Source organism: Danio rerio, chromosome 2 (genome assembly GCF_049306965.1).
Source record: "Danio rerio strain Tuebingen ecotype United States chromosome 2, GRCz12tu, whole genome shotgun sequence".
NCBI classification, from domain to species: Eukaryota; Metazoa; Chordata; class Actinopteri; order Cypriniformes; family Danionidae; genus Danio; species Danio rerio.
This window is the reverse complement of record NC_133177.1, coordinates 22,897,302-22,924,389: the sequence shown is the minus strand read 5'-3', so window position 1 is coordinate 22,924,389 and position 27,088 is coordinate 22,897,302. Positions and strand designations below refer to the sequence as shown.

Genomic DNA, 27,088 nt, shown 5'->3' with positions numbered 1-27,088 from the left:
AAATGCAGCCTGTGATGTGCTGACATCTCCATTTTGGCACTTTGCTTTCATGGCTGTCACCTAGCAACAGCTGTTCACAAAACAGCAGCTTAATGGCGCAACGAGGTTCAGAAGGAAAAAAGATGTGCAAACACAAACCAGCCAAGGGAGAACAATCGAACTTGGGTTAGGACCAGGCATTCAGATAAAGGTGTGAAAACACCCTTACAGGCCACATTCTGTGTCCTCGTGTGGGTTTCCCTCATGTTCTCTGGTTTCCTCTCACAGTCCAAAAACTTCCAACATAGGTGAATTGACCAAACCAAATTAGCACCAATCAGCAGTATATGTCTTCTTAGCAATCCCTAATTTATCATTAACCATAAATAAGCAGGGGAGTTCTCGAAACCTACCCAAGCTCAATCTCCCCTCCCGCCCTGCAAAGGGGAGAGAGCTCCAGAGTCGAGGATCTTATGAGCTCAGAACTCTCTCCCAGAACAGCATGCCAAACACACTTTACAATCAATCACCAGCTAAGTGTGAACTCTTGAAATTGTCCTTTAAGCTGAATACTAGTATCTTGCAAAATAACTAATAAAAATATTATGTACCGGCATCATGGCAAAGACAATAGAAATGAAAAACTATAATAATTATTATTAGAAATTAGTTATTAAATATTTATTAATTATGTTTATAAGTGTGTAGAAAAAATTGTGAAAACATCTCTTGGGAAATATTTGAAAAATAATTAAAAATTCCAATAATTTGGCTGTATTTTCCCAAATAAAGTGCAACTTCTGAATAATTTCATATATTTTGTTTATATGTTAAAATCACATTTGAAATACATGAAATTAGTTCTGAAATCATAAACCTAGTTACTAATTTAATAATTTTGTCTCTAAATAACACTGATCTCTATGAGACTATGTAAAATGACATTAGCAGGTATTGTGCACCAGTGCTTTTCACTTTGTATTCATATAAACACATTTTAAGATTGACCTTTTAGATTTGTTCGCCCTCACCGTCGACTCACATTCACACAGTTTAGCATCAAAATCAAATCATTCATACAATTTATAAAAGAAGCTCTGGTGATGTTATGCATGTCTTTCTGACAGGATTATCTACAGCGCAGTATTTTTATGTTGCTGTATTTCAGGATCAGCGTCACCCAGTAGTGTCATCCCGTCCACACAGTGTGTTTGCTTTAGGGTTTTGTAAGAAATTCTGGTTTTGTTTGTTTGTTTGTAGGAGGTGCGGATGGAGTCACAGCCACCAACACTGTATCTGGACTAATGGCCCTCAAAGCCGATGCTACACCCTGGCCTGGGATTGGCAGAGGCGCCAGAACTACATATGGCGGTGTTTCTGGTAAGTGTGTGTGTGTGTGTGTGTGTGTGTGTGTGTGTGTGTGTGTGTGTGTGTGTGTGTGTGTGTGTGTGTGTGTGTGTGTGTGTGTGTGTGTGTGAGAGAGAGATGTCTGAGCTTGCTCTGCTCTGGTCAGCTCTTGCCTGCACAGACAGATGGACTGGATCAGGTGTGAAAGCACTGGCCATGCTCTCTGCTCTCTAGAAAAAGAGCTTCAGTGTGGGAGGCTTGTAGTCAAAAATGACATCAGCCCGGCTTGAAGTACGCTGCAAAAAAAATCATTCTGTCAGACAGTATTTTTAGGTTGTTTTCCTAATAAATATATCTTGGTTGATGGATTTTTTTATATAAAAAGCATAATTTCATGTTAAGACATGATAATTTTATTTAATAACTGTTTGATTGTTAATTATGAAAAACTAATTGAGCTATTTGTTTGTGCGTTACTGGTTTCATAAATAACTTTAAATTGTAACTTGTTTTAAGCAAAGGTGTACTTAAAGTTGGACTTGCTTAAAGGACTTGTTTGTTATCCTAGGGAAAAAAAAAACGTAGGTATTCTGGTTAACAATAAGCTCTTAAGCTCTTCCTCTTATTTTTTGTACATTATAAGGGGGACCTATCATTCCAACATCACTTTTATAAGGGATTGAAACAGTTGTGTGGCAACAGTGTGTGGAAATAGCCAGCCTCTAATGCTATAAATGTATTCATTCTAATTTTAAAATCAGACTTCATCTTCATCATCTGAGACCCTGCTCGTTGGTTACAATCTCTCCCTCATTTGCATAGACAGTCCTGAGTGAGAAGTTTTTTTTAAGATAACACTGGTCCTGTTTAGAATCTGCCACTCTGCTGACACAAAGATGTGTGTAGCTCAGTCCTCTTTTCAAAATCTCCTTTTAATTTAAAGTGACAGTCACCAAAACTGCACAATTTGGATCAAAGCCTAAAGGGGGCAGTTTCAAAGAGTTCTGAAAAACAATTTGAGTGGTATTTTAAGGTAAAACTGCTCATACACACTCTAGGAGTCTAGGGACATCAGAGAGCTATTTTCCATCTTGTAAAAAGCTGCATTATATGTCCCCTTTAAGAAATATTGCATGTAATGTTATTATTCTTGTGTGTTTGTTTGTTTGTGTGTGTGTGTCTTGTTTTATGCTCAGGATTTGTAGCCAACAGTGTAAGAAATAATTAAGCTATATTCGATAATTCCTTTCAAAGTAAATTTATCTATTTTCAAACATATTTTAATGGTAAACGAGATAAAGAAAAAAAAGTTTTATGTGTATTTGACCCTCGTTGACCCTATTTCTTTTGAGGCTGTTGGAATGCTTTAGAGATATCGAAATTAATTGTTTTTGCAATGCATTGCAATGCAGATGTTGACAATTTAATATAGACCAGTGTTTGTCAACCACGCTCCTGGGGGACCACCAGCTCTGCACATTTTTCATGTCTCTTTAACCAAACACACCTGATTCAGATCATCAGCTCATTAGCAGAGACTGAAAGACCTGTAATGGGGGTAAGAGACAAAGGAGACATCCAAAATATGCAGTGTTGGTGGTCCTCCAGAAACGTGGTTAAGATACACTGATATAGAATATTTCAATGCTTTGATGTCATTGGCTCATGAACATTTCCTGCTTGTTATTAAACTATTTCATAACTGTAACAAGAGGCAATTCAATCATAGCTTAATGTTAAAACAGCTATCATAACATGATTTATCAATATGTGGATCTTTTTTGGTTCTCGGAAGCTATAGAAATTAAAAATGTCAAACAGGAAATACGTTGAGACCATTGTTTTTGGTTTACATCTCTCAGAATGGTCTGTTAGTAGAGTGATAGATTATAAACGAGTATGATGTACTGACATCTCTGTCATCCTGCCGTTGTTCTCGCTGGTGCCGAGTCCGCTCTTTGGCAACATTTTTTTTTTTCCATTTGGTCCCATCCAGGACATCTTCTGTCAGTGTATTGACGATCTTCAAGTCTTCCTTAAATCTGTCCATCCATCGTTTCTTCGGTCTGCCGCGTGGCTGGCGTCTGTCTGGAGCAATCCTAATGGCTGTTCTCATCACTTCTATTTATGCGTCCGTACCACCTTAGGCACATTTCAGGCATCTTCTCCTATATTGGGGCTACTCCCAGTTGCTTCCTTATGTCGTCATTCATAATATGGTCCTATCTTGTGATTCCTAGGCTCCAGTGGAGCATCTGCATCTCCATGGTGTTTAGGGCCTGTTCATGTGTGGTAGAGGTGGGCCAACATTTGAAGCCATACAGGGCTACTGGGCAGACAATTATTTTGTACATTTTTCTTAACCTTGACATGCAGGAAGGGTTGAATCACGTTCTCCTCTCATCGTACCTCCCACAAAACACATATGAAAATTGTGATTGGCAGAGCCTTTCCCTACTGTCATGTGAGAGGTTTGGGGGGTGTTGGATTCACCCGTCTGGGCCGTCCCCACCAATGTCAAGAGCAAACCTATGCCCTTGGGTCTGGCATCTTATTGTCACAAAGAACAGCAGTAACCTGTCACCATTTCAGCCAAGCTGCATTTATTTTTGCTTGGACATCGGAGGTAAGTCCAGGAATCGAAGCTCTTTGGTCTTCATCAGCTTTTCGTTGTCAATTGTGATGTTCCCATCTCTTTTACGGACCACCTTCCAGATATTCAGTCTTCTTGATGTTGAGCCTTAGACCATACTCAAAGCTTTGTTTTCCAGAGCTGGGTGATTGGGTCTCTGCCCGGTCTTAAATGACGAGGAACACATCATCAGCAAAAAGGAGTGACCAAGGGTGGGCCAGCTGGAGGTCGGCTGTAATGGTGTCCATGCATAGGATGAAGAGTAGTGGTGACAGGGCTGATCCTTGGTGTACTCTGAAGCTGATTGGAAAAGGAGGTGACAATCCGGCTATGCATTGGACTGTGCTGGTGCTGGAGCCTGATCCACTCGACGTACACGTCAGGAACTCCATGTGATTTTAGAGAGTGCCAAATGACGAAAGCCTTTTCGTGGTCTAAGAAGGCCATATGTACCGGTTTGTTCTTTTCCCTTTGTTTTTCCTATAGGAGGTAGGTGGCGTAGATGGCATCAAATTATTGACATCTAGAAGTATATAAACTCACCGGCCACTTTATTAGGTATACCTTACAAGTATAAGGGTGGACCCACTTTTGCATTCAGAACTGCCTTAATCCTTCATGGTGTAGATTCAAGAACGTAATGGAAATATTCCTCAGAGATTTTGGTCCAAATTGACATGATAGCATCACACAGTTGCTGCAGATTTGTCGGCTGCACATCCATGATGTAAATCTCCCATTCCACCACATCTCAAATGTGCTCTATTGATTGAGTTCTGGTGACTGTGGAGGCCATTTGAAAACAGTGAACTCATTGTCATTGTTCAAGAAATCAGTATGAGATGATTAATACTTTATGACATGGCACGTTATTCTACTGGAAGTAGCCATCAGAAGATTGGTACACGGTGGTCATAAGGGGATGGACATGGTCAATACTCAGGTAGGCTCTGGCGTTGACACAATGCTCATTCGGTACTAATGGGCCCAAAGATGATCCATGCTTTCATGTTGTGAATGCCGAATTCTGACCCCATCCAAATGTTGCAGCAGAAATCGAGACTCATCAGACCAGGCAATGTTTTTCCAATTTACTATTGTCCAATTTTGGTGAGTCTGTGCAAATTTTAGCCTTAATTTCTTGTTCTTAGCTGACAGGAGTGGCACCTGGTATGGTCTTCAGCTGCTGTTGCCCATCAGCCACAAGATTCAACGTGAAAGATTTTCTCTTTTTCGGACCAACTACAATGCCACATTCAAAGTCACTTAAATCACCTTTCTTCCCCATTCTGATGCTTGATTTGAACTACAGCAAATCATCTTGACCATGTCTACTTGCCTAAATGCATTGAGTAGCTGCCATGCAATTAGATGATTAGAAATTCTTTGGACAGTTGTACCTTATAAAGTGGCCGGTAAGTGTATACTAAACATTCATTCATTCATTCATTCATTCATTCTTTTTCTTTTCAGCTTAGTCTCTTTATTAATCTGGGGTCACCACAGCGGAATGAACCGCCAACTTATCCAACATATGTTTTACGCAGCGGATTCCCTTCCAGCTGCAATCCATCACTGGGAAACATCCATACACACTTATTCATACACACTGCAGACAATGTAGCCTACCCATTTTACCTATACCACATGTTTTTAGACTTGTTGGGTAAACCGGAGCACCGGGAGGAAACCCACGCGAACATGGGGAGAATATGCAAATTCCACACAGAAATGCCAACTGACCCAGCCGAGGCTTGAACCAGCAACCTTCTTGCTGTGAGGCGAATGGGCAATCCACTTTGCCACCGTGCAGCCCTGTACTAAACCTATATTACTGAAAAAATGTGTGTAATTACATGCAGATGTTAAAAACAATAAGCTATACTCACATTTATAAGCTATATACGTTTACAAATTGTCTTCATTAGTGTTTAGAAAGAACTTAAATGTCAATATGCATCTGTTCGCTTATTACCACTAATGAAGACAATCACTGCATCTCACACATAAACAATTTTTACCAAAATAAACAGCAGTGGATTCATGTGGGCTTTATAGCATGAGCTGTGTACAGTTGAGTGTGTTTGAGCTTCACCTTTTCCTTTTGCCTTCAGCTGAGCTGCCACAGTGTCTGCAGAGGCAAGGACAGGGTCAGAAACACTGCCTGCATTAAAAATTAATACTCATACTATTGAGGCTCTATTTTATGCAAGCAAAACTGACTGACTGTCATATTTTTCACTTTTAAAGTCTTATGGGCCTTACCGTGCAGCTCTCTCGTGGGACCCAGCCTTGCTGCAACGGTCTAAGGCACTGTCCGAGACTGAGCTATTGATCAGCAGGGGCCCTAAAGAGCCCGTGTGGCCCCACATATTTTATCTGCTCCCAGTACAGTAGCTCTCCTCAGACTTTTGTTTCAGAAGCCCATATCCCGAGCATATAAAACCAGGCGCAGAGCATCCAGGGGTGCATAAATGTCTGCCGCCTTGAGCTCTCGGTGGAGCTGGCTTGATTCTCTAATGTATTCAGTAATTTAATGTTTAACTCGGCAGCAGTGGCCAGGTTTAAGGTGCTTTGATTTATGTGGCAACTGGCATAAACTCTGAGTGTGGAGGAAATCAATCTTTTCTGTGACCTGTTTTTTTTTTTTCCTCAACTTTTTAATCAAATTTTCCACAATATTTTCGCATTAGTCACTGATGGTTACTATAGAGACAGAGGGGTTATTTAAAACATTTAACCCTTTGATGTGTATGATCCCACCAGTGTGATTACAACGTTCACTTGATCAACTGCTAAATTAAAATCCACTTTCCCATGATGGCTGGTGCTGAGCCAGAGAAAGATGCGTGTGGCGCTTGTCATAAATCACAATTTATCAGGGTTTTCAAGCAAATAGCTTTAATTTTACATTTCAGACATTAAATTATACATAAGTGCTAACAATGCATTACTTTTATGGCTTGTAAAATACACTGATGTCTATGGAGCTTTATGCACACAATGTTTAGCAAACTACAACATTTACTCTATTCTTCTTACAGTTACAGTAAACTTAAGTCGAATGGTTTTCTTTGCTTTAACTGTTTATTCCATGCTAATCTGGGCCAGTCAGCACAGAAACTGTTACAAATTTCCACTTTGGTGCCATTAGTGGGGTTTTCTGAAATGTAATACAAATGCGTCAGTCGTTGTCTTGGTTGCACAAGTGTAATGTAAACAGTCATATGGGCAAGAGTCAGATGTTTCTGCATTGGGGACTTCTTTTTTCTAATGTTTACTTTATTCATGTATGAATAATAAATAAATAGCATGTTTCCACCTAGCCAGCTATGAAGAAACTAGCAACAAGGAAGCAGAATGGCAACATTATGTGCACACAAGCTCTACCAGTCCAGAACTGTTCAGCACGCTTGACTAATTATTACTAAGTGTTCTTTATGGGCCATACTGGCCCATTTCCACTTCTACAGTAGGGTTTGGTACACTTTTATGGCTGTTTCCTCTGTCAAAACGTACCAAAAAGCTGTACCACTTTTTGGGTACCCTTTCCAAAGGTTACCTAGCGTAACAAAAGGGTACTGAAAGGCGGAGCTAGATGTGCAGCAATGCTATTGGTTTACAGAGAAGTGTCACTAGCATGAGCACAAGCCAGGAGAATGAAAATAATGCACGATTTTGAAATACAAAACCGAGCCATTATGACGTGATAATATATACGTTTAATGATGAGCCAAAGTTTACCCGAACACAAACAAACCTTGTCGTTGTCTTGATGAACAGCCTCAAAGCCAAAAAGAAGAGCAGAATCTGCCCTGTGTCCTGTTGATATTTTCAGAGGCCGCCTGATATCACGAGTGGTTTCACTTTCACCAGAGAGCTCACGTGATCGTTTATATTTGAAATAACAAACTTCTTGAGCTGGGAATAATCACGTGCGTGTGGTTATTGAAGTACTTCTGACATCCGATCCTTTTAGATATGGACAAACACGAGTGTGACGTGCGAAAAAACAAAGGAGGAGCCCAAACTAACAAAGGAGCAAATGAACAGAAAACATGAACAGTGGAGACACAAGCCTGATAAAGGTGACCCATGCTGTACCGAACTGAACCGTACCACTCAGTGGAAATGAGGCATTACTGCGCCATTCCAGGCTCAAGTGGAAACACAAGTGAAACCGTATCTTACTGTTGTTAAAACTGTTTGTCATGATAGTGGAAAAGTGGCTTTAATTTACTGTATTTTGGGAGAAGTTTATGAATTAACATGTTTTAAATCCAGCTTTCTTTCCAAGTTTCTTTCATGGCATGTGCCCATCACATGTTAGTGCCCATCAGCCATCATAGATCAAAAAATATTATCATCAAGCTGTTTAAATACATGTCATTACACATGTTTAGGAATCGGAATATCACATTTCACAGTTTACTGTGATTTACAGAAAAAAGAAAAATAATATAATAAAAAAATAATATATACATGAATCATCAGGCTGTGGTGTGTCACGTGATAAACAACGCATTACCATGGAAACTTTAAAGTGACACATGCTAAATAGTAATCACATTCAATTATTTCTTTTAGGAGTCTACGGAAGTGTTTTTAAACTTACCTGTGAATGGGTTAACAGGCTGTTCCAAGTATTTCAGAAACTTTTGATCTACTGATATTTTCATGCACAGTATATTGTGAAATGCGATGATCCGATTCTCAAACGTGTAATAATGACACATATCGCGGCCATCTTGTAATACAATTTAAGGCTATTTTTAAGGTAATGAATTCATAAAATAGATTGATAGATATTTATTCACTCATTTTCCTTTGGCTTTTATTTTAATTTTAATTTTAAAGAATTTATTCTATTCACCTATAGCGCATGTCTTTGGACTGGGGAAAACCGGAGCACCCGGAGAAAACCCACGCCAACATGGGGAGAACATGCAAACTCCACGCAGAAATGCCAAATGACCCAGCCAGGACTCAAACCAGCGACCTTCTGGCTGTGAGGCTAACTACTAAACCACCATGCCGCCCATGATGATAGACATTGAATGCTTATTTCTAAAATTAATTTTAAAATAGAAACTTTAAATGTAAATATGACCAATTTTATTTGGAATGGTCTATGAATGCTCAGAAAGACTGCCATGGTAATTCTAACAGTTATAGAATGCTGGTAGTTCCAATGTTAAGGCAATTATGATTGCAAAACAGATTCAAGCCTGCTACTAATGTGGTTTACCTATGACTTCATCATAGCGGATAGCCACCAAAAGGCCTTTTCACAGCCACAGTGTGTCATTTTTCAAAAACAACACTTTTAACCCTGGGCATAGGATCACTTGTTCCATACTTGTAATTTAGAAGTGGGGTTAGCTTTTTGAAACCACTTTTGCGCTGTTAACTGCTTTGCAGTGCCAAAGATGTGCGGTGTGAAATTCAGTGTTAGAATGTGATGGCTAAATATTTAACAATCGAGAGCCAATCACTCAAATTCAGTTGCTTTGGATAGTCATTAAACATTTCATGTTGTATATAAAAACCCATTTTAATGTAAAATTGTGACAAACCATGCATAGAAATTTGAATGATCAAGAGCCTGTTGCTTATTTGGCCCTTATAATAGTCTATTTTACCAGTTTTAGCTTGGTTTCAGGTATCATTTTACTGTTTGTGCCAAGTTGTTTAAATAGCAAGTGTATTTATACCCATTTCTGCACCCATTGGTCTGCTGGTCTGAAAAGGTATGTTATGGTGCATCATTGGTGTGTTGAAATAGACAGCACCATTGACCTACTAAAAGCTGGTCTAAAGTCAGTGCTGCAGGGTTTTAATTGTCATTTAAAGAGCAGGGCAACGCCGTGGCTTAGTGGTTAGCACTGTCGACTTACAGCAAGAAGGTCCCTGGTTTGAGTCACAGGTGGGTATTTCAGGGTATTACAGTTGGCATTTCTGTGTGGAGTTTGCATGTACTCCCAGTGTTTGTGTGGGTTTCCTCTGGATGCTCCAGTTTTCCCCACAGTCCAAGGACATGCAGTATAGTTGAATTGAATAAACTAAATTAGCCGTAGTGTATGGGTAAAACATATGCTGGATAAGTTGGATAAGTAAGGTTCATTCCGCTGTGGCGACCCCTGATGAATAAAGGGACTAAACTGAAGCAAAATGAATGAATTTAAAGAGTTATGTGTGTGCTCATTGCCTAATACCAACTAAACTTCTCTGACCACATTTCTAGAACTGCTCGATCTTGCAGATTTGCACTCTATAACATCAGAAAGGTCCGACCCTTCCTATCTGAACATGCAGCTCAACTCCTTGTTCAAGCTCTTGTTCTCTACAGACTGGACTATTGCAACTCTCTACTAGCTGGGCTTCCAGCTAACTCTATCAAGCCTCTTCAGCTGCTCCAGAACGCAGCAGCACGAGTGGTCTTAAATGATTCTAAAAGAGCACGTGTCACTCCGCTACTCATCTGTTTGCACTGGCTGCCAGTTGCTGCTCACATCAAATTCAAAGCTCTGATGTTTGCTAACAAAGCGACTTCTGGCTTTGCTCCTTCTTATCTGCTCTCACTTCTGCAGATTTATAGGCCCTTCAGAAACTTGCGTTCTGTGAATGAACGTCACCTCGTGGTTCCATCCCAAAAAGGGAAGAAATCACTTTCCCGAACTCTCGCATTCAATCTGCCCAGTTGGTGGAATGAACTCCCTAGCTGCATCAGAACGGCAGAGTCACCCGCTGTCTTCAAGAAACGACTAAAAACTCAACTATTAAGTCTCCACTTTCCTTCCTAATCTGTAATTGCCTCTCTGGCTCCACCGCTAACTGTACTACAAAAAAAATAAAATAAAAAATAAAAATTACTACTGTTTTGATCTTACGCTTTACATACCTGAAACTTGCCTATACAGCACTTATTCATTGTTGCTCTTATAGTTGTGTAAATTGCTTCCTTGTCGTCATTTGTAAGTCGCTTTGGATAAAAGCGTCTGCTAAATGACTAAATGTAAATGTAAATGTACACCCACAGGGATGTACAACAGTACACAAATATCTTTAAATATCAAAAAATTAAAGAATTAAAATAAAAAAAGTATTGTTTAATTGTTATAAATTTAACATTTGCTGCCTCCTTCAATGCTTTCTTCACCTCAGGGGGCTATGTTGGAATCCGTTCACCTGCATTTCCCGAATTCATCGTCAAAAAGAAGAGGTGGAATGGATGTGGCTCGTTCTGTAGATGGACTTTCTCGCTAATGAATCTTTTGTTTTTTCACTTAAAAAGTCTACCATGTAAATAACGAATGGACCATGGTGCGCGTCAACTTGCTTATATAGGGTATGGGAGATTCTCTGTAACTCAGATGAGACTCAGATTGTTTTGCCTAAAACACACCCATAACTCATTAGGAGAATAAACACAACCCTTTTAGAACCTTCTATTAATTAATTTATTTATTTTTAAAATGATGGTTGCTGGCGAATTCATAGTAGGAAAAAAATAGTATGGAACTCAATGGGTGCCAGGTACTAACATTTTTCAAAATATCTTCTTTTGCGTTCAACAGAACACTGAAACAAATATGTTTTAAGCATGTAAAGGGTGAGTAAATAATGACAGAATGTTCTTTTTTGGATGACCCTTTAAAGACTGTGTTTGAGTCTAATGTGCTATAAACCAATCAGGGTCTAATCTACCATTCACCTTAAAAGACGTTTGTGATGGCATACTTGATTTGTTATTCACAAGATGGACTTTTTTTGGAATCTGTTTATTTCTAATATTTGATATGTTTTGTGCCACTGTGTAATAAGCAGAGTTAGCGTGTTGAACACCTGCCTAAAGGTGCGTATTGCTATTATTGGTGCCAGTGAAAAGTCCATTCAGGGAACAGCTTGATAGATGGCATTAATTTTAAGATGCCTTATGTAAACATTTATTATTTATATTATTATTTATTTATAAACCTTATTACATTATGATTATTTGGGGTAAAACGATGCAAGGTTAACTTATCCAACTGTGAAAAGCACTCATGAGCAATAATGCAGTGTGTTTGAGCTGAACAGATCTCCTAAAGCAGAGTTTTTATTTGTATTTTTTAAGGGAATGAAATGAAGACCAAATATGGTTTGGAATCGCCTAGAATTCATCATAAATTTTCCAAGTTGGCATTTACAATACCTTGTGAAAGTTAGAGATCATAAACCTTCAATAGCCTCTCAAGATCTGTGCTTCACTGAGGCTTCATTATAAGTGCTTTCACATTTTTCAGCTTAACGTTTCTAACTATTACGAAAAAAATCAAATATTATGACTCTGGGTCAAGATGCAGAGAAGAGAGACAGCATTTCACCAAATTCAAAATGAGAAACATATTAAATGAAATAGGGTTTCATTTTCCATCCTCCAAAAAATGAAAAATTATTTCATTATTTATTTAACCTCATGTCGCGCCAAATCCAAGACTTTCATTCATTTTCGACACACAAATGAAGATATTTTTAATTAAACCTGAGAGATTGATGTCCCTCCACTGGAAGTCCATTAGACTCACACTTTCAGCAGCTCAACCTTACGTGAGAGAAGAAACCTCACGCTTGAGCTTCAGTTTAAGTTATTAAAATATACACTCACTGGCCACTTTATTAGGTACACTTGTCCAACTGCTAAAAGCAAATTTCTAATCAGCCAATCACATGGCAGCAACTCAATGCATTTAGGCATGTAGACGTGGTCAAGATGATCTGCTGCAATTCAAACCGAGCATCAGAATGTGGAGGAAAGGTGATTTAAGTGACCGAAAGTAGCATGCCTGTTGGTGCCAGATGGGCTGGTCTGAGTATTTCAAAAACTGCTGATCTACTGGGGTTTTCATGCACAACCATCTCTAGGGTTTACACAGAACTAATCAAGGTGTTCAAGACTACTAGATCACTATTAGATCTGCTGTGTTTGATTAGGGTTGAAGGCAAAACAGTGCAGAGCTGCAGCCCTCCAGCAATTGAGTTTGAGACCTATGCTTTGGATCATTGAAAACTTCCATCAAACTTCGAAATAAAGGATAAACTGTTAAGGTAAAGGACTGAAAGCAGTGTATCCCAAACTGGGGGTTGCAGGACAATGACAGTGGGTCCTTTGGTGATTTCCATAGAATTACCATATTTTATCCATAACCCACAGAAGATAAAAATAATAGTTTATGGTTACGTAAAAAAAAAAATCTGCAAATGAAAAGCTATCAGCCTTTCTATTATTTTTGTTCACAGGATTGGTGTGTTTACTTCAGATTAACAGCACAGCAATAATGTCAGATTTAGCATATATATATTTTTTATCACCAAGTTAAACTTTCTGACACCTTTATGGCAATCAAATACATTAAAAATAAATCCAGGCCACAAGTGAACTTTGAGGATGATCTCTGATTAGCTGATCTCCAATAATAAACCAAGAATAGACTTGTGCTGAAAGCATTGTGCCCACCAGTCTCTTTGGGTGAGGTTAATATTAAATTAAACAAATACAGTTAATACAGTTCTTTTTTTTTAATATTTCCCAAATTATTTTTAACAGAGCAAGGAAATTTTCACAGTATGTCTAATAATATTTTTCTTATGAAGGAAGTCTTATTAGTTTTATTTCGGCTAGAATAAAAGCAGTTTTTAATTTTTCAAAAACCATTTTAGGGACCAAAATGATTTGCCCCTTTAAGCATTTTTATTTTTCCGATAGAGTGCAGAACAAACCATCGTTATACAATAACTTGCCTAATTACCCTAACCTGCCAAGTTAACCTAATTACCCTGTTAAGCCTTTAAATGTCACTTTAAGCTGTATAGAAGTGTCTTGAAAATTATCTAGTCAAATATTATTTACTGTCATCATGGCAAAGATAAAATAAATCAGTTATTAGAAATGAGTAATTAAAACTATTATGTTGAGAAATGTGTTGAAAAAATTGTATTTTCATTAAACAGAAATTGAGGGAAAAATAAACAGGGTGGCTGGTAATTTAGGGGGGCTAATAATTCCAACTTCAACTGTATATGACTAAAAATTATGGATTGTTATGATTTTTTTGTGTTGTCAGTTTGCTCGTGTTTATATAGGCCTATTGCTTTGTGCGCAACATGTGTATATTTATAACCACCTCCAAGAAAGGTGGGGGTCGCGAGTCACTGGCATAGGTATTTTGGGGGTGGTGGGCTGAAAAGTTTGGGAACCTCTGCTTTTATTTCTAAGCATTACTGTTTGTGCATGTTATATTTGAAAAGCTGAAAGTAAATATGATCATCATACTGTATAAAGTAATCTTGTCTTATCTGACTAATGGGACTAAACCCCTCTATTCATACGTAATACTTTTATGATCTCATTATAAAATCTTTGAAGCATCAGAGTTTTGGATGAATAGACCTTAAATGGAGGGACAAAAATCTCTCAGGTTTCATTACAACATCTTCATTTGCGTTCCAAAGATAGTCTTATGGGTTTGCAATGACATGAGGGTGAGGTAATTATGGCAGAATTTTCTTTTGTGTGTGTGTGTGTGTGTTTGTGTGTGTGTGTGTGTGTGTGTGTGTGTGTGTGTGTGTGTGTGTGTGTGTGTGTGTGTGTGTGTGTGTGTGTGTGTGTGTGACTTAAAAATAATCTGTTATCAAGATCACACAAATCTTCCTCTCTTCAGTTCTCCACCAAAATAGCTGCTTTGTTTTTGAGGCATTAGGTGCAGAACATTCAACGATAATGCACATTTATTATTGTGATGGTAGTCTATGTAATGCTACTTCAATGGTAGCATCTGTGTAACGTTGGCTGAATGTTTGTGTGCAGAAAGAAGAAAGATTTGCTGTGTGTAGGATTATATTAATTTACAAGAACTGATTTGCAATCCGGACGAAGCCAATACTGGGTACAGATCTGGGCCGTGGTCCGGTAATTGCTGACCTCTAGTCTAGATCATATGGTCACTTTATTTTCCCCCTGGTTGGGCCTCCCACAGTGTTTTCATTTAGCTGGCAGCGTGCTCCTCATTTGATGTGTGTTTTAATGATTGGTCATGCCGACCGACTAGTCTGCTGTCACAGATATATTACTGCGTCTCTCTTTCATTGTGCATGGAAAACCATGTTCCCCAGACGCCCTGGCAGCATCGGCAAGCGTAATTAACAGAGAGCTGTGCCGTCATTCCCGTCTCTTATTTGCTTTTGTTATCTGCCTGGGTCTTTTTGAGGCACAACATATTCAGGTGAAGATAGAAATCGTAGAGGATGCTGAGACCCCACGCTCCGTCTCGTGCTGTGTTTAGAATTATTAATCAGAGAGTCTGGCATTGGGAGCGGACGCTGCGTGCTAACAGATGCCACCGATGGCCTCGCTGAGCTGTCAATCACCTCAGCACGGGCACAGACTGAGGATGGCGCTCGTCCGGAGCTGTGCCTGTTCACGTTGGATGCTGTGATAGGACCTGCTTAGAGTAATGAGGTATTGATGGAAGATATAGAGCGCTAGCGAGTCCGGGAACGTCTTTGTTCTAGGCACAGACTGTGCTGTCTGTAAGGCCCGAGTGTGATACCGCTGAACACTAGCAGAAAAAAAACAGGCCTAGGAAATGTAGCCTCAGTAATGGTCTGATAAGTATCCACCTTATTTTTCAAAACCAAAGTAAACTATCTTCTTAGATCCTGTTTACACTGACAGATAAGTAAAAAAAATTTTCAATTCAAATTTTTTTGCTCGTATGTGACCAGACTGGATGTGTTCTGTGAGCGTGTAAACAGGAAAAGAAACATAAAGCGGGAATGTGGATTTTTCTAAATTGATTTTAAGCATCACATGTGTGAAGATAAAATCTGATTTAAAACGGATACAGTGGAGGAGCTAAAATTTCAACACATCATTTTTCTAAGAAAACATATTTCTAAAGGTGCTGTTGACTACAGATTTTCTCTAGATGTTGATAGCAAATGATGAAATCTAAACATGCAAAGAAAACTAATCTAAATAGTTTACAAATTAAGTTATGTCTAATAAAATAAAATAACACAGGAAAACTGTATTGAACACATGAAGAAAAGGGGGTGTAGAAAGGCAGTAAAAGCCCAGACAGCAGCTGAAATCTCTCAGTAGTTATTCAGCAACCCTCTGCCCTTCATCATTGTAAATTAATATAAGCTGCTTCAGTCCAACATCTGCATTACCAGGAAGATGAAACCTGCACAAGCACTCATAATTAGATGTATATTTTTTGACATTATGGTACATGTTCAGGTTGTCAGTTTTTAAAATATAATTTTAAACATCTTCAATTTAATGTAACATTTTTTTAAATTTAAAGTGCATTTTTTTGGCAAGCATTTTGTTGTCAGGAAATAATTTATGATTGAATTCACAAAAAGATCAGTAACATAACATGCACCTAGAAAATATATATTATGACATGTTTCTGATTCAAGTGTGACACTTCTTTACTGTTCTACGCTAATGGAGTCAGTCTTATCTTCAATGTGGTAGTGATGGAGAAAAAAATCACAATTATTTTTAGAATTATAGTTTTAATGTTGTCTTGTTGTTGATTAGTCTTAATGAAGACAGCACATACCTTGCTTTCACTTTAGACTCAGACTTAAAGATGTTTTAAAGACTCTGTTTTAAAGAAGAGCAGGTATCAGCACTGTGGGAAAGTCATAAAATTTCAGTATAGACACTCCTTTTGTATTTTAAGACAATTGGCTTTAGACCACTTTTGAGCTTTACCATTGTGTTTCGTCATCTAGCATGTGTTGCATGTTTTTAACAACCCAGGCTCATATTGAAAACGTATCTTTATATACATTTCTGGAGAGCGCCAAATACGTCCTCGGAGCTATGTTTTATTGCAGTTTTTGGCCGCTGTGTGTGTACGCTTTTTCATTCATTCATTTGTTTATTCATTTTCTTTTTGGCTTAGTCCCTTTATTAATCCAGGGTCACCACAGCGGAATGAACCGCCAACTTTTGCAGCACATGTTTTTACGCCTCGGATGCCCTTCCAGCTGCAACTCATCTCTAGGAAACATCCTTACACACTCATTCACACTCATACACAACGGACAATTTAACCTACCTAATTAACCTGTACCGCATGTCTTTGAATTGTGGGGAAAACCGGAGCACCTGGAGGAAACCCACGCGAACACAGGGAGAACATGCAAACTCCACACAGAAACGCCAACTGACCCAGCTGAGGCTCGAACCAGCAACCCTCTTGCTGGGAGTCAACAGCACTACCTACTAAGCGCTACTGCGTTGCCTGTGTACTCTTTTTAAGATCTCAAATTTTTCTCGCCAGTGCCATTCACACCTTTGCATAAATCCACCAGAGGCTGCTGAGTGACTGACTGAACAATTGACAGTTCCACCGTCTTCCTTCCCTAACACCAAACAATATTGATCAATGTATAAGTAGGGAAAGACAAATCAAGTCTGATTGCTTGACAGGGCACATGTTCTAGTCAAATATTAAAAACACTTGCTTCTGTGCCAAATGCTAAAACTAAATTTGAAATTAATTTTAAAAAGATCCGCTATGTGGCCCGAACAATGCATGCACATCTCAAACTTTGACAAGAGAATTAAACAGTTCTGTTTTTTGTTCCACTACCACACAAAGGTTGTGTTGATAACAATTCAAAATGCCAAAGCTAGAATGTTTCATTTGCAGTAATATCTTTAAAACTTGCAGGAAAACATGATGTGATTGATTAGCTTAATAAGAAGACAATTTTGAAAATATGTTGGTGAAATAGTATAGAAGAAACTCCAACGAGTACATAGAATACTTTTAAATTAGGAATTCAATTAAAACTCAAGTGTTCCTTTTCATTTCCATTGGATGGAAGTGTTTCCTTTTCATACCATTTCAATTCCTTTTCGATGAACTGTAATTACCAAAGTATTTAAACCCTGACTCATTATTAGATCACCCAAGCTAAGTTTAGAGTTTGCCTTGGCTGTGCTGCTGTTGACATGCAGCGAACTTGTGCCGAAAACTTCACCACAGGTACTGGTGACAAACAGGCGTGAGCGACCCTGTTTGACAAGGACATGTTGGGGTTGTCAGAGCAACAGGAGCTGTCAGCGCGACCGGCGTGAAAAACAAGAACAAAGCACAGGGGAAGGACAGAGCCAGTGCCACAATAACATCACAACAATATCACAGGACTGAAGCTGTTCTTGAGTGGAAGTGTGCAGCCTGACAACATTATCTGTGTCGGCTGCCATCGGATGACAAGTGCTTTGATGCCTCTCAACCTTTGTTGTGTCCATATTAATGCGATTGTGACATCACTCACAGCGCAATAGCCCCTCGCCGAATGACTTGTATCGTCTGACTGCATGGGACATTATTACCTAGATACATATTTGACTCGCAGAAGCATTAAAGAATGATATGTTCTTCAGCCTCTTGACTTCCCCCATCTCTAAATCACACCCAAATGGCCTTCATTGCGAGCCTGGTGATGTCTTCTTATGATATTAGGTTGTCAGAACAGAGCAGAGATGACAAATTCCACCTGACGTGCCATCTATTCAGCCAACAAGTGGAAGAATTGAAAAAAGAGAGGGCGGCAGGAGACGCCAGAGGCTTGGGGAAGCGCCCATATGTACGTAATTAACCGTGCGGCATGGGGACGCAAGAAAAATATGCGCGCTGATTGAATTTATCTCCCCAATTTGGGAATAGTGTAGGTGATGAGGATCGTTTAGCACGACGGAGTGGGACTAAAAAAGAAACCTGTCTCGAGCCATCAAGCGGTGGAAGTGGAGTTGTGAGCCGCGCCGGAGAAATGAATGTGGACAAACGTACGGCTGTGATCAATGAATGGGAACCTGCTGGGAAAATGAGGTTAAATGTAATGTGATAAACACTTCCATCTGTCTGGCTTATCAGAAAGCCGCTCTGCTTTCATTAGGGATTCCTGCCATCCTGAGAGATGAAGAGAGAAACGGGGACGGGAGGAGGCTTGTGCTGGTGTATAGGTGAACTCAGACACCTGTACACACAGTGGAACTGATCCAAAATTCTGCGAGCTGCTCCACCGTCTACTGCTTGCTTATTAGGGCCTCGACACACCACACCGACAACAAAGAACTAGTGGCGATGAAAGCTGACTGTGTTGTCACCTCGTTTCCTGTGTGTCTAGGCAAAATAATAATAATAATTGTGGTTGAATGCACTGCAAGGGTGCAGCCAGAATACGGGTGCTGTGCCTGAATTATAGAAAAATTATTCAAAATCTAAATTCTCACTGCATCAAAATAAATCATAAACAAGCAAGGTTTTTAAATACAAGTCGATCACTTTCTTCATTCCAGATGGCTCATGTTGTTACGAATATATTCCTGTATTGAAATGCTCAGGTAAGGTGACATATAATTAGAACAACCTTCTGCCTGTGCCATCTTGAATAATTTGTGGGGATGTGACGATCAAATTGGGGTTTTTTGTGCTCTCAATCTGATCTGAAGAAGTTGTTTATTGGTAGGCATTGCAAAACATTCTGTATGGTCACAATTATGAATATATAGTAGCTGCAAGCAGCAGTTGATGGGCTTTAAGCATGTTATATAGGCCCACACGGAATGTACATGTGCAAAAATCCACCGATTTTTAGCCCATCATTGAGTCTATCTATTTATTTGTGTGAATGTTTTAGTTATATTACTAAATTTTAATAATATTATTGACTAATATGAAATTGTTCATTTGATTTATTTGCAATACAGTTTGTAGTCATATTTCTTGCTTTTTAGTGGATATATTATATGAGAAACTTGCTTTGTTTTCCAAAAAAGTGCTTCTAGATAAATTTGCATTGTAAATATTAAATAAAAGTTAAAAAAATATATTATTTTGTTAATACCTATTTAGTTTTTAGTTACGATACTCCCAAAATCATTCCACATAAATCCGCAGATTTTTTACCAAATTATCTGCAGACGAGGCAGAAAATGTCCGCAGATTCTGTCTGACCCTAGGTATGACCTTTATGCACATGGATATTATTCATTATACAGATACAGATTATACAGGCCCGGCATTTAATTATTTATTATTTTTTTTGCCTCCATCAACCTGTGTACCTGTGTAATTTTGCTGTGTACAAAATTACATACTACTCATGTAGGTGCTACTGTACATTTGAATTTGAACTTACTACACATTAGAAAAGTATACAGTGGGGAAAATAACAACTCACCATTTTTCTCAGAAAACATATTTCTAAAGGTGCCGTTGACTTGAAATTGTGCCTGGATGTTGGTAACAATTAAAGAAATCCATATATGCAAAGAAAACAAATTGAATTAGTTTAAAAATATAAGTTATGCTTAATAAAATGAAATGACACAGGGAAATAATATTGAACACATGAAGAAAAGGAGGTGTAGAAAGGTAGTGAAAGCCCAGACAGCAGCTGAAATCTCTCAGTGGTTATTCAGGAACCCTCTGCCCTTCATCATTGTAAATTAATATTAGCTCCTTCAGTCCAACAGGATCATGAAAATAAAACCAGAGTGGACATTTCAGCAAGACAATGATCCAAAACACAGCCAAGCTGTAGAATGACCCAGCCAATCACCTGACTCTAATAGAATCTAATAGAAAATGCAAAATAAACATACTCAAGACATGTTCATGCTTTTTTTTTTATTCTGTGATATAAAATACATCAATAATGCCACACTCATCATTTTTAGGCTTTTATGTGTTTCAAATAGGGTGGTTGCTAACAAGACACTAAATGGGACTGCAGAGGCTGTCAGTGTAAATTTAACTGAAGTGTTTTTAATTTCTAAAGGTATAGTAGGCAGGGGGTGCAAATGTTTGCTAAGCAAATGAAAAGTTTCTCGGGAACATGATCATTTTATAAGAAAATGCAAATGTTTTGCCAGGCAGACACAATAAAACATTATATATGATTATTATATTGTGCATTTACTTCTGCTTGTGCAAATTGGTTTAATTAAAACATATATATTTTTTTATTTTACTGCATATATATTTGAATCATAGACTATAAAAGATATGGAGGTAGTATCCGTGACGTCACCAATAAACATTCAAACAGCGAGGGTCTCTTCAACTGTGCAAATAACGTTTTAGTCCAGTGTTGCTCTTTAGCCCTGGATCAGATGTGCTGTTGTGACGCATGTGCACTGTGAGGATAGAGAAGAATTGTGTTATTCATACTTTGTGTGTTTGCTCTTGTATATATTTCTGTTGCTGCTTGTTTTTTTTTTGTTTTGTTTTTTTTCTAGGCATGTTTGATTTGAATCCTATGATGCATTTTGGCGGGCTCTTCCGTCTACAACTTATACAGTTGAAATCAGAATTATTACCCCCCTCCCCCAACCCCCGCCCCTTGATTTATATATATATATATATATATATATATATATATATATATATATATATATATATATATATATATATATATATATATATATATATATATATATATATATATATGTCATGGTTGGTTAAGGGGAAAAAGGAGCGAGGACCCAAATGCAGATAACTAAGGATTTATTGAAGAATACAAATAAAACAAAAAGGCAAAACAAACAACCCGAGGGGGAAAACCACTAATAAAACAAATAAACTTGACAGGGCAGACAAGGCAAGGCAGGACTGGACACAGCAGGATAGGGAAAGATCGACGACGAACTGGCACAGGACTGAAAACATGAGGGGATTATAAAGCAAAAAGTAATTTGACACACAGGTTAACAAGACAAACTAATAACGAGTTAACAAGGAGGGTGGGACTAGACAATAGACGGGAGAGCGCATGACACAGAGAGACAACACAAGCCGTGCGCTCACATAAAACAGGACTAGAACATGCAGCCAATGAGAGAACTCATTAAACGCATGTTCATGACAAGACAAGCACAACACTGAAGCACACGACAAAAGCACGTGACCACAATGTAAACACCGAGCCACGTGCTTTGACAAGAGACGCAAGACACGAGCACACGATAGATAAACACCTTACCTTGCGCTCACACATAAGCAATGCGCATGCTTCATCTCAGCGCCAACCAAAACTGAAACCAACTAGACGGAGGCGCCGAGAATAAAGCTGCGCGATGCTGACAGAACAAACACAAACACTAGTACAAGAGCGCACGCGTCTATGGGACGCAGAGTGCGCGCGGCCACATCAAGCAGCAGCCTGCACACTCCGCGTACACCCACGACGGAGCGCACGAACACAGATACAGAAACAGGACCAGACATGGGTAGTGTCAGAGCTCTGCCACAAAAACAAGAATTTACAAGACCAGAGTGGCAGAACCCTGAATATATATATATATATATATATATATATATATATATATATATATATATATATATATATATATATATATATATATTTATATATATATCCCAAATTATGTTTAGCAGAGCAAGAACATTTTCACAGTGTCTGATATTATTTTTTCTTCTTGAGAAAGTCTTTTTTTTTTTTTTTTTGTTTGATTTTTTTCGACTAGAATAAAAGCAGTTTTTAATTTAGTTTAATTTAAAAACATTTTAAGGACAAAATTATTAGCCTCTTTAAGCTATATACCTTTTCGATAGTCTACAGAACAAACCATTGTTATACGATAACTTTCCTAATTACTCTAACCTGCCTAGTTAACCTAATTAAAGTTAAGCCTTTAAATGTCACTTTAAGCTGTATAGAAGTGTCTTGAAAAATATCTAGTCAAATATTATTTACTGTCATCATGGCAAAGATAAAATAAATCAGTTATTAGAGATGAGTTATTAAAACTATTATTTTTTAAAATGTGCTGAAATCTTCTCTCAGTTAAACTGTTAAACTGACACAGTTTGATCCTTTCTGCCAGGCATCTCTGAATATTTTCCACTGTGCTGTCTATGAATTGGTTTTTAACCTTGCTGTCCAAAAACATATAGGTGTTTTGTTTATTGTACTTGATTTTAATTTTAAACTTTTTTTTTTTTTGATTGGTTGGTTGGTTTGTTTCATTATTCCTCCTTAGATTTGTTTTTTGTATTTTTTTAAGAAAATAAGAAATTAAATGTATCTTCATTAAAAATAAATAAATAAAATGTGTGATGTATATACTCTTGTTTGTTTTTGTTCTTTTTTATTTTCTTTTTTCAAAATGTTTTTTTTTTCAAAGTGTCATTTTCTTTATAATATACTGCAATTAAATATTCTCATTTTTCGTATAATAAAAAAAAATGAAGCCACAAGTGTACATGGCCAATCAGTGTCATTTTGTTCGCGCATCATCATTCTAACCGGGGGTAACCAAATAAGGGCAAAGAAGCAGAGCTGGAGCAGAGCTTGCGAGTTGCTAATCAGTTGCTGGACTTGCGAGTTGCTGGAGTCAGCTGAGGTGAAGTGACGGCATCCAGCAAGAACTTTTATTTATTTATTTATTTATTTATTTATTTATTTATTTATTTATTTATTTATTTATGCCTACTTATTTGTATGTATGTTTGTACTTTCATTTTAGTTGTCTTTTCTTTCGTTAATTTTACTTTCCAAAATGAATCCTTATTTCACTTAAGTTTACAATGATAATAAAGCTTGTTAAAAAGTATTTAATGATTAATGACAGAATTATAATGCTTTGTTTTATTGTTTCATCGTCATTTACAAGAAGCAACGTATTTCTATCCGTTCACATTCCGTCCCTATTTGTGCACTCTGGCGGCATAGTTGCCAAATGCAGTCATACCTAAAAAACATTTTTTTAATCCTTTAGGGCGGTGGTGGTACAAAGCACGGTGTTAATGCTCATACTAAAGTGTCAGTTACTGTAGTTGTCACTCTAGTGGCCACGTCCTTAAATATAGACACTTAATCTAACTAAATAAAAATTAAATAGATAAGATATAAAAAAAATTCTCCCCCCTCACAGTTGTCATGAAGGTTAATATTAGCTATATGAACCAAAATCATTCTTATTATTACCAGGTTGTAAACACCTTTTTTCTGCTGTAAAGTTGGCCATTTTGACGTTGGGCTCAATAGAAATGTGCACTATTATGGAGCCAGGACTAGAGTCATTTTCATGAATTGCAGTTTCAGTTACCTCTATAGCTTTACAAGGGAGAGCAGGAGGTTGCCGCTTGATTTGAATTTGAATTGGATTTTACATTGAATTAATGTATTTGTTATATGTCAGAATCCTAAACTTTTGTTATTTACATGCGTTATTTTCTGCAGTAATCCAAAGGAAAAGTCCTATTTACATTTTTCAAAAGAATCAGGGTGATTCTAACCCCTTGCTTTGGCCTACAAAAACACACACTTACAATAGCACTAAAGCAATATTATCAGAAGATGTTTTATATTTTAGAATTATTATTTTTTTTCTCCTGTATTTGGACAGGTAATGCAATCCGGCCCATAGCTCTACGTGCAGTTTCAGCTATAGCAAGAGCACTTCCTGGCTTCCCAATCTTGGCCACAGGTGGCATCGACTCGGCTGAGTCTGGATTACAGTTCCTCCATGCTGGAGCATCTGTGTTGCAGGTAACCACTTGCATCATCACCAACTGCTACCAGCTCCACCACCGATTGTAGGGTTTGTTTAGCATCCTATCATCTTTAACTATTATATTCTACCACCCTTCGATATCCACATTTTTAACTACATGGCTTTTGAATAAACATATTATTTGTGTTTAATGCAGTATACAAGCTTAACACTTGGGTTTAAACATGTGCATTAAGTAGTCAGTTCTAATCAATCCTTAAAAAGGAGTCTACAAACGGCTACACTCAAACAGAGCCGCCAGAGCCGAGGAACAACAACAATCTCAAAGCAAATTGCAATTTACAACATGGCTCTGAACAAGTTGTTAGTGCAAATAAACCCATTATCTCAACATGATGCCACAGCCTCGGAAAACTCTTTTTAAATAAATAAATCAAAACACTCTCATTATGTGCCGACATAACGTTTCACAAGTGCCTGGGAGTTCTGGGGGGAAAAAGACTGGAATTAAAACATTTTAATCACACCCACATGTAATAGCAGAGAGCTGGCTCGTAGTAATAGGAGAAACTGTAAACTAGCCAACTCCTCACTAGACTACAGTTGAATCGGTGTCACCGGCAGGTTACAGGAACACATCGTAGCTTCATCTCCTGCAGCGATTAGATTAGTCCAATGAGCTGCTCTGGCGAATGGCGTTAACTTCTCATAGACTCACGAAGATGCACTGCAACACGAGTAAACAAGAAAAGAGCTATTTATGTAGCACTTCTAAAAACAGCCTTAAAGGGATAGTTCATCCTAAAATTCAGCAGACAGTTCACCCACCTAGTTGCAAAGAATTCTGGCCCAGATTTGGCATTAAGCTGGGACAGCAGGCATTCATCCGGCACTGGCATACAGCATGTGGGCCAACCATGGCCTGGGTTTGGCAGAGGTGGCATCGTCTATAATGCGGCACACAAGATTTGAGCCAGATGTAAAACGTAGTATTTGGCCCAGATTTAAAAAATTGATTGTGGGCCACGTGAGTTTGGCCAGTCTTGACCCACATTTAAAATACATTAAAATAATTTTTGATTAAATAAATAAATTCTACCAATCAGGTCACTGAGAAAAAACAAGGCCCATAGTGTGCCTAAAGCGCAATGCTTCATGGGTTTATCAATTTCATTGCAATCGTGACACACCAACCTTACTGGCCCAGTGCAGGCCCAGTTATGAGTTATTAACTTGGCTGAGACTTGGCCCAGATATGGTCTGTGTTTGGCCCTTGTCTAGAAGCCAGATTTGGTCCAGTCATGTACCGTAATTCACTGCGGCATGTGGGCCAAGCAAAACCAGATTGTGTGGGCCAGAGCTGGGACAGAGAAATTTTGCTATGTGGGCCTTTACTTGTTTCAAATCTTTTGATCTTCTTTCTTCAGTTGAACGCAAAGGAATGTTTTTTTAAAGAAAGCTGAAAACACAAATAGTGAGTCAGTTTTTATTTTTAAGGAAAACTATCCCTTAAACCAGTGGTCCTCAACTTCCGGGCCGTTGAATGTACCTGTCCATGGATTAATTGTTACCATGCCGCACAAGAAATCAGTAATTATGTCAGTTTTATTTATTAACTGAGTTTGAACGATCTTTTATTTTGAAAAATCTTTTATTTTGAAAAATTATTGTATTCTTTTCGATACATCTCACTCACTTGAGCGCCAAAATTTAACTCACAAGCTAGCAAAATAAAGTAAGAAACAGACGTCTTTCTTTGTGAAAGTTTTTTTTGTGAACCAACTGCAAAGGAATGGATCCACAGCCCATTTGTTAACAAATCAGGTGAATTCAATATGAATTCATGTATGTGCAAGAAGATCAACTGCTGGAGATTGCAAATCACGATGGCTGTTCACATATCATGTCTTTTCCACAATCAAGTTTGCCATTTCCAATGGAGGCATGCAGCTTTTGCACGCATATTGCATTCGACGCCTTCCCGCCTTCCAGGCACACACAGTTGAAAACATCTTCTTCAGAGTGCCGTGTTCAGAGTGCTGTGAGTGCACTGCGAGTCATGTGACAAGAAGTAACTTATCAGCTTCATATTTTCTTTGGAATATACTAGGGATGCCACAATTCTAAATATAATATTGAACCGTTCGGTACAACATCCACTGTTCAATACGCGCTTGTGAATTGCGTTTTTTTTTTTTTTTTCTGGTTTTACGTTTAAATAATTTGTGTGCATTTTATATCTCTCCGAATTGACTGTTTGTGTGTACTTGTAAGACTACGAGCTGAGATGAAAAAAAATCCTCCCTGCAAGTAAATATTCAATCACTTTGCTTTAAAATTAGGTTACGCTTAACCATCATTCCACACTTTAACATGGCAAACGGCTGTGAAGTAAGGCAACAGTATGAGGAAGCGCCGGATTTCTCACCACACCGACGTCTTTCAAATCTGCAGAGTAAGCAAATTTCGTTTTTGCCGTTGAGTATAATAGCAATGAAAGAAAAAACTTTGTGCAAGCATTGTTTTACATGTATAGCCTACTCAAATAGAAACACTACCAATAAGATTGCACATCTGTG

General features: G+C 38.1%; 1 protein-coding gene across 2 annotated transcripts in view; it reads left to right on the top strand.

Annotated features, from left to right (window-relative positions):
• The window catches only part of dpydb (dihydropyrimidine dehydrogenase b), a 303,194-nt gene that overhangs the window by 235,204 nt on the left and 40,902 nt on the right, over positions 1 to 27,088 (top strand). For both annotated transcript variants that reach the window (XR_012386199.1, NM_212893.1), the window contains 2 exon segments: positions 1,240 to 1,359; positions 24,402 to 24,544. Coding sequence is in view for 1 of the 2 variants with exons in the window: in NM_212893.1 (NP_998058.1) it covers positions 1,240 to 1,359; positions 24,402 to 24,544 (263 nt within the window). In the remaining variant the exon portion in view is untranslated.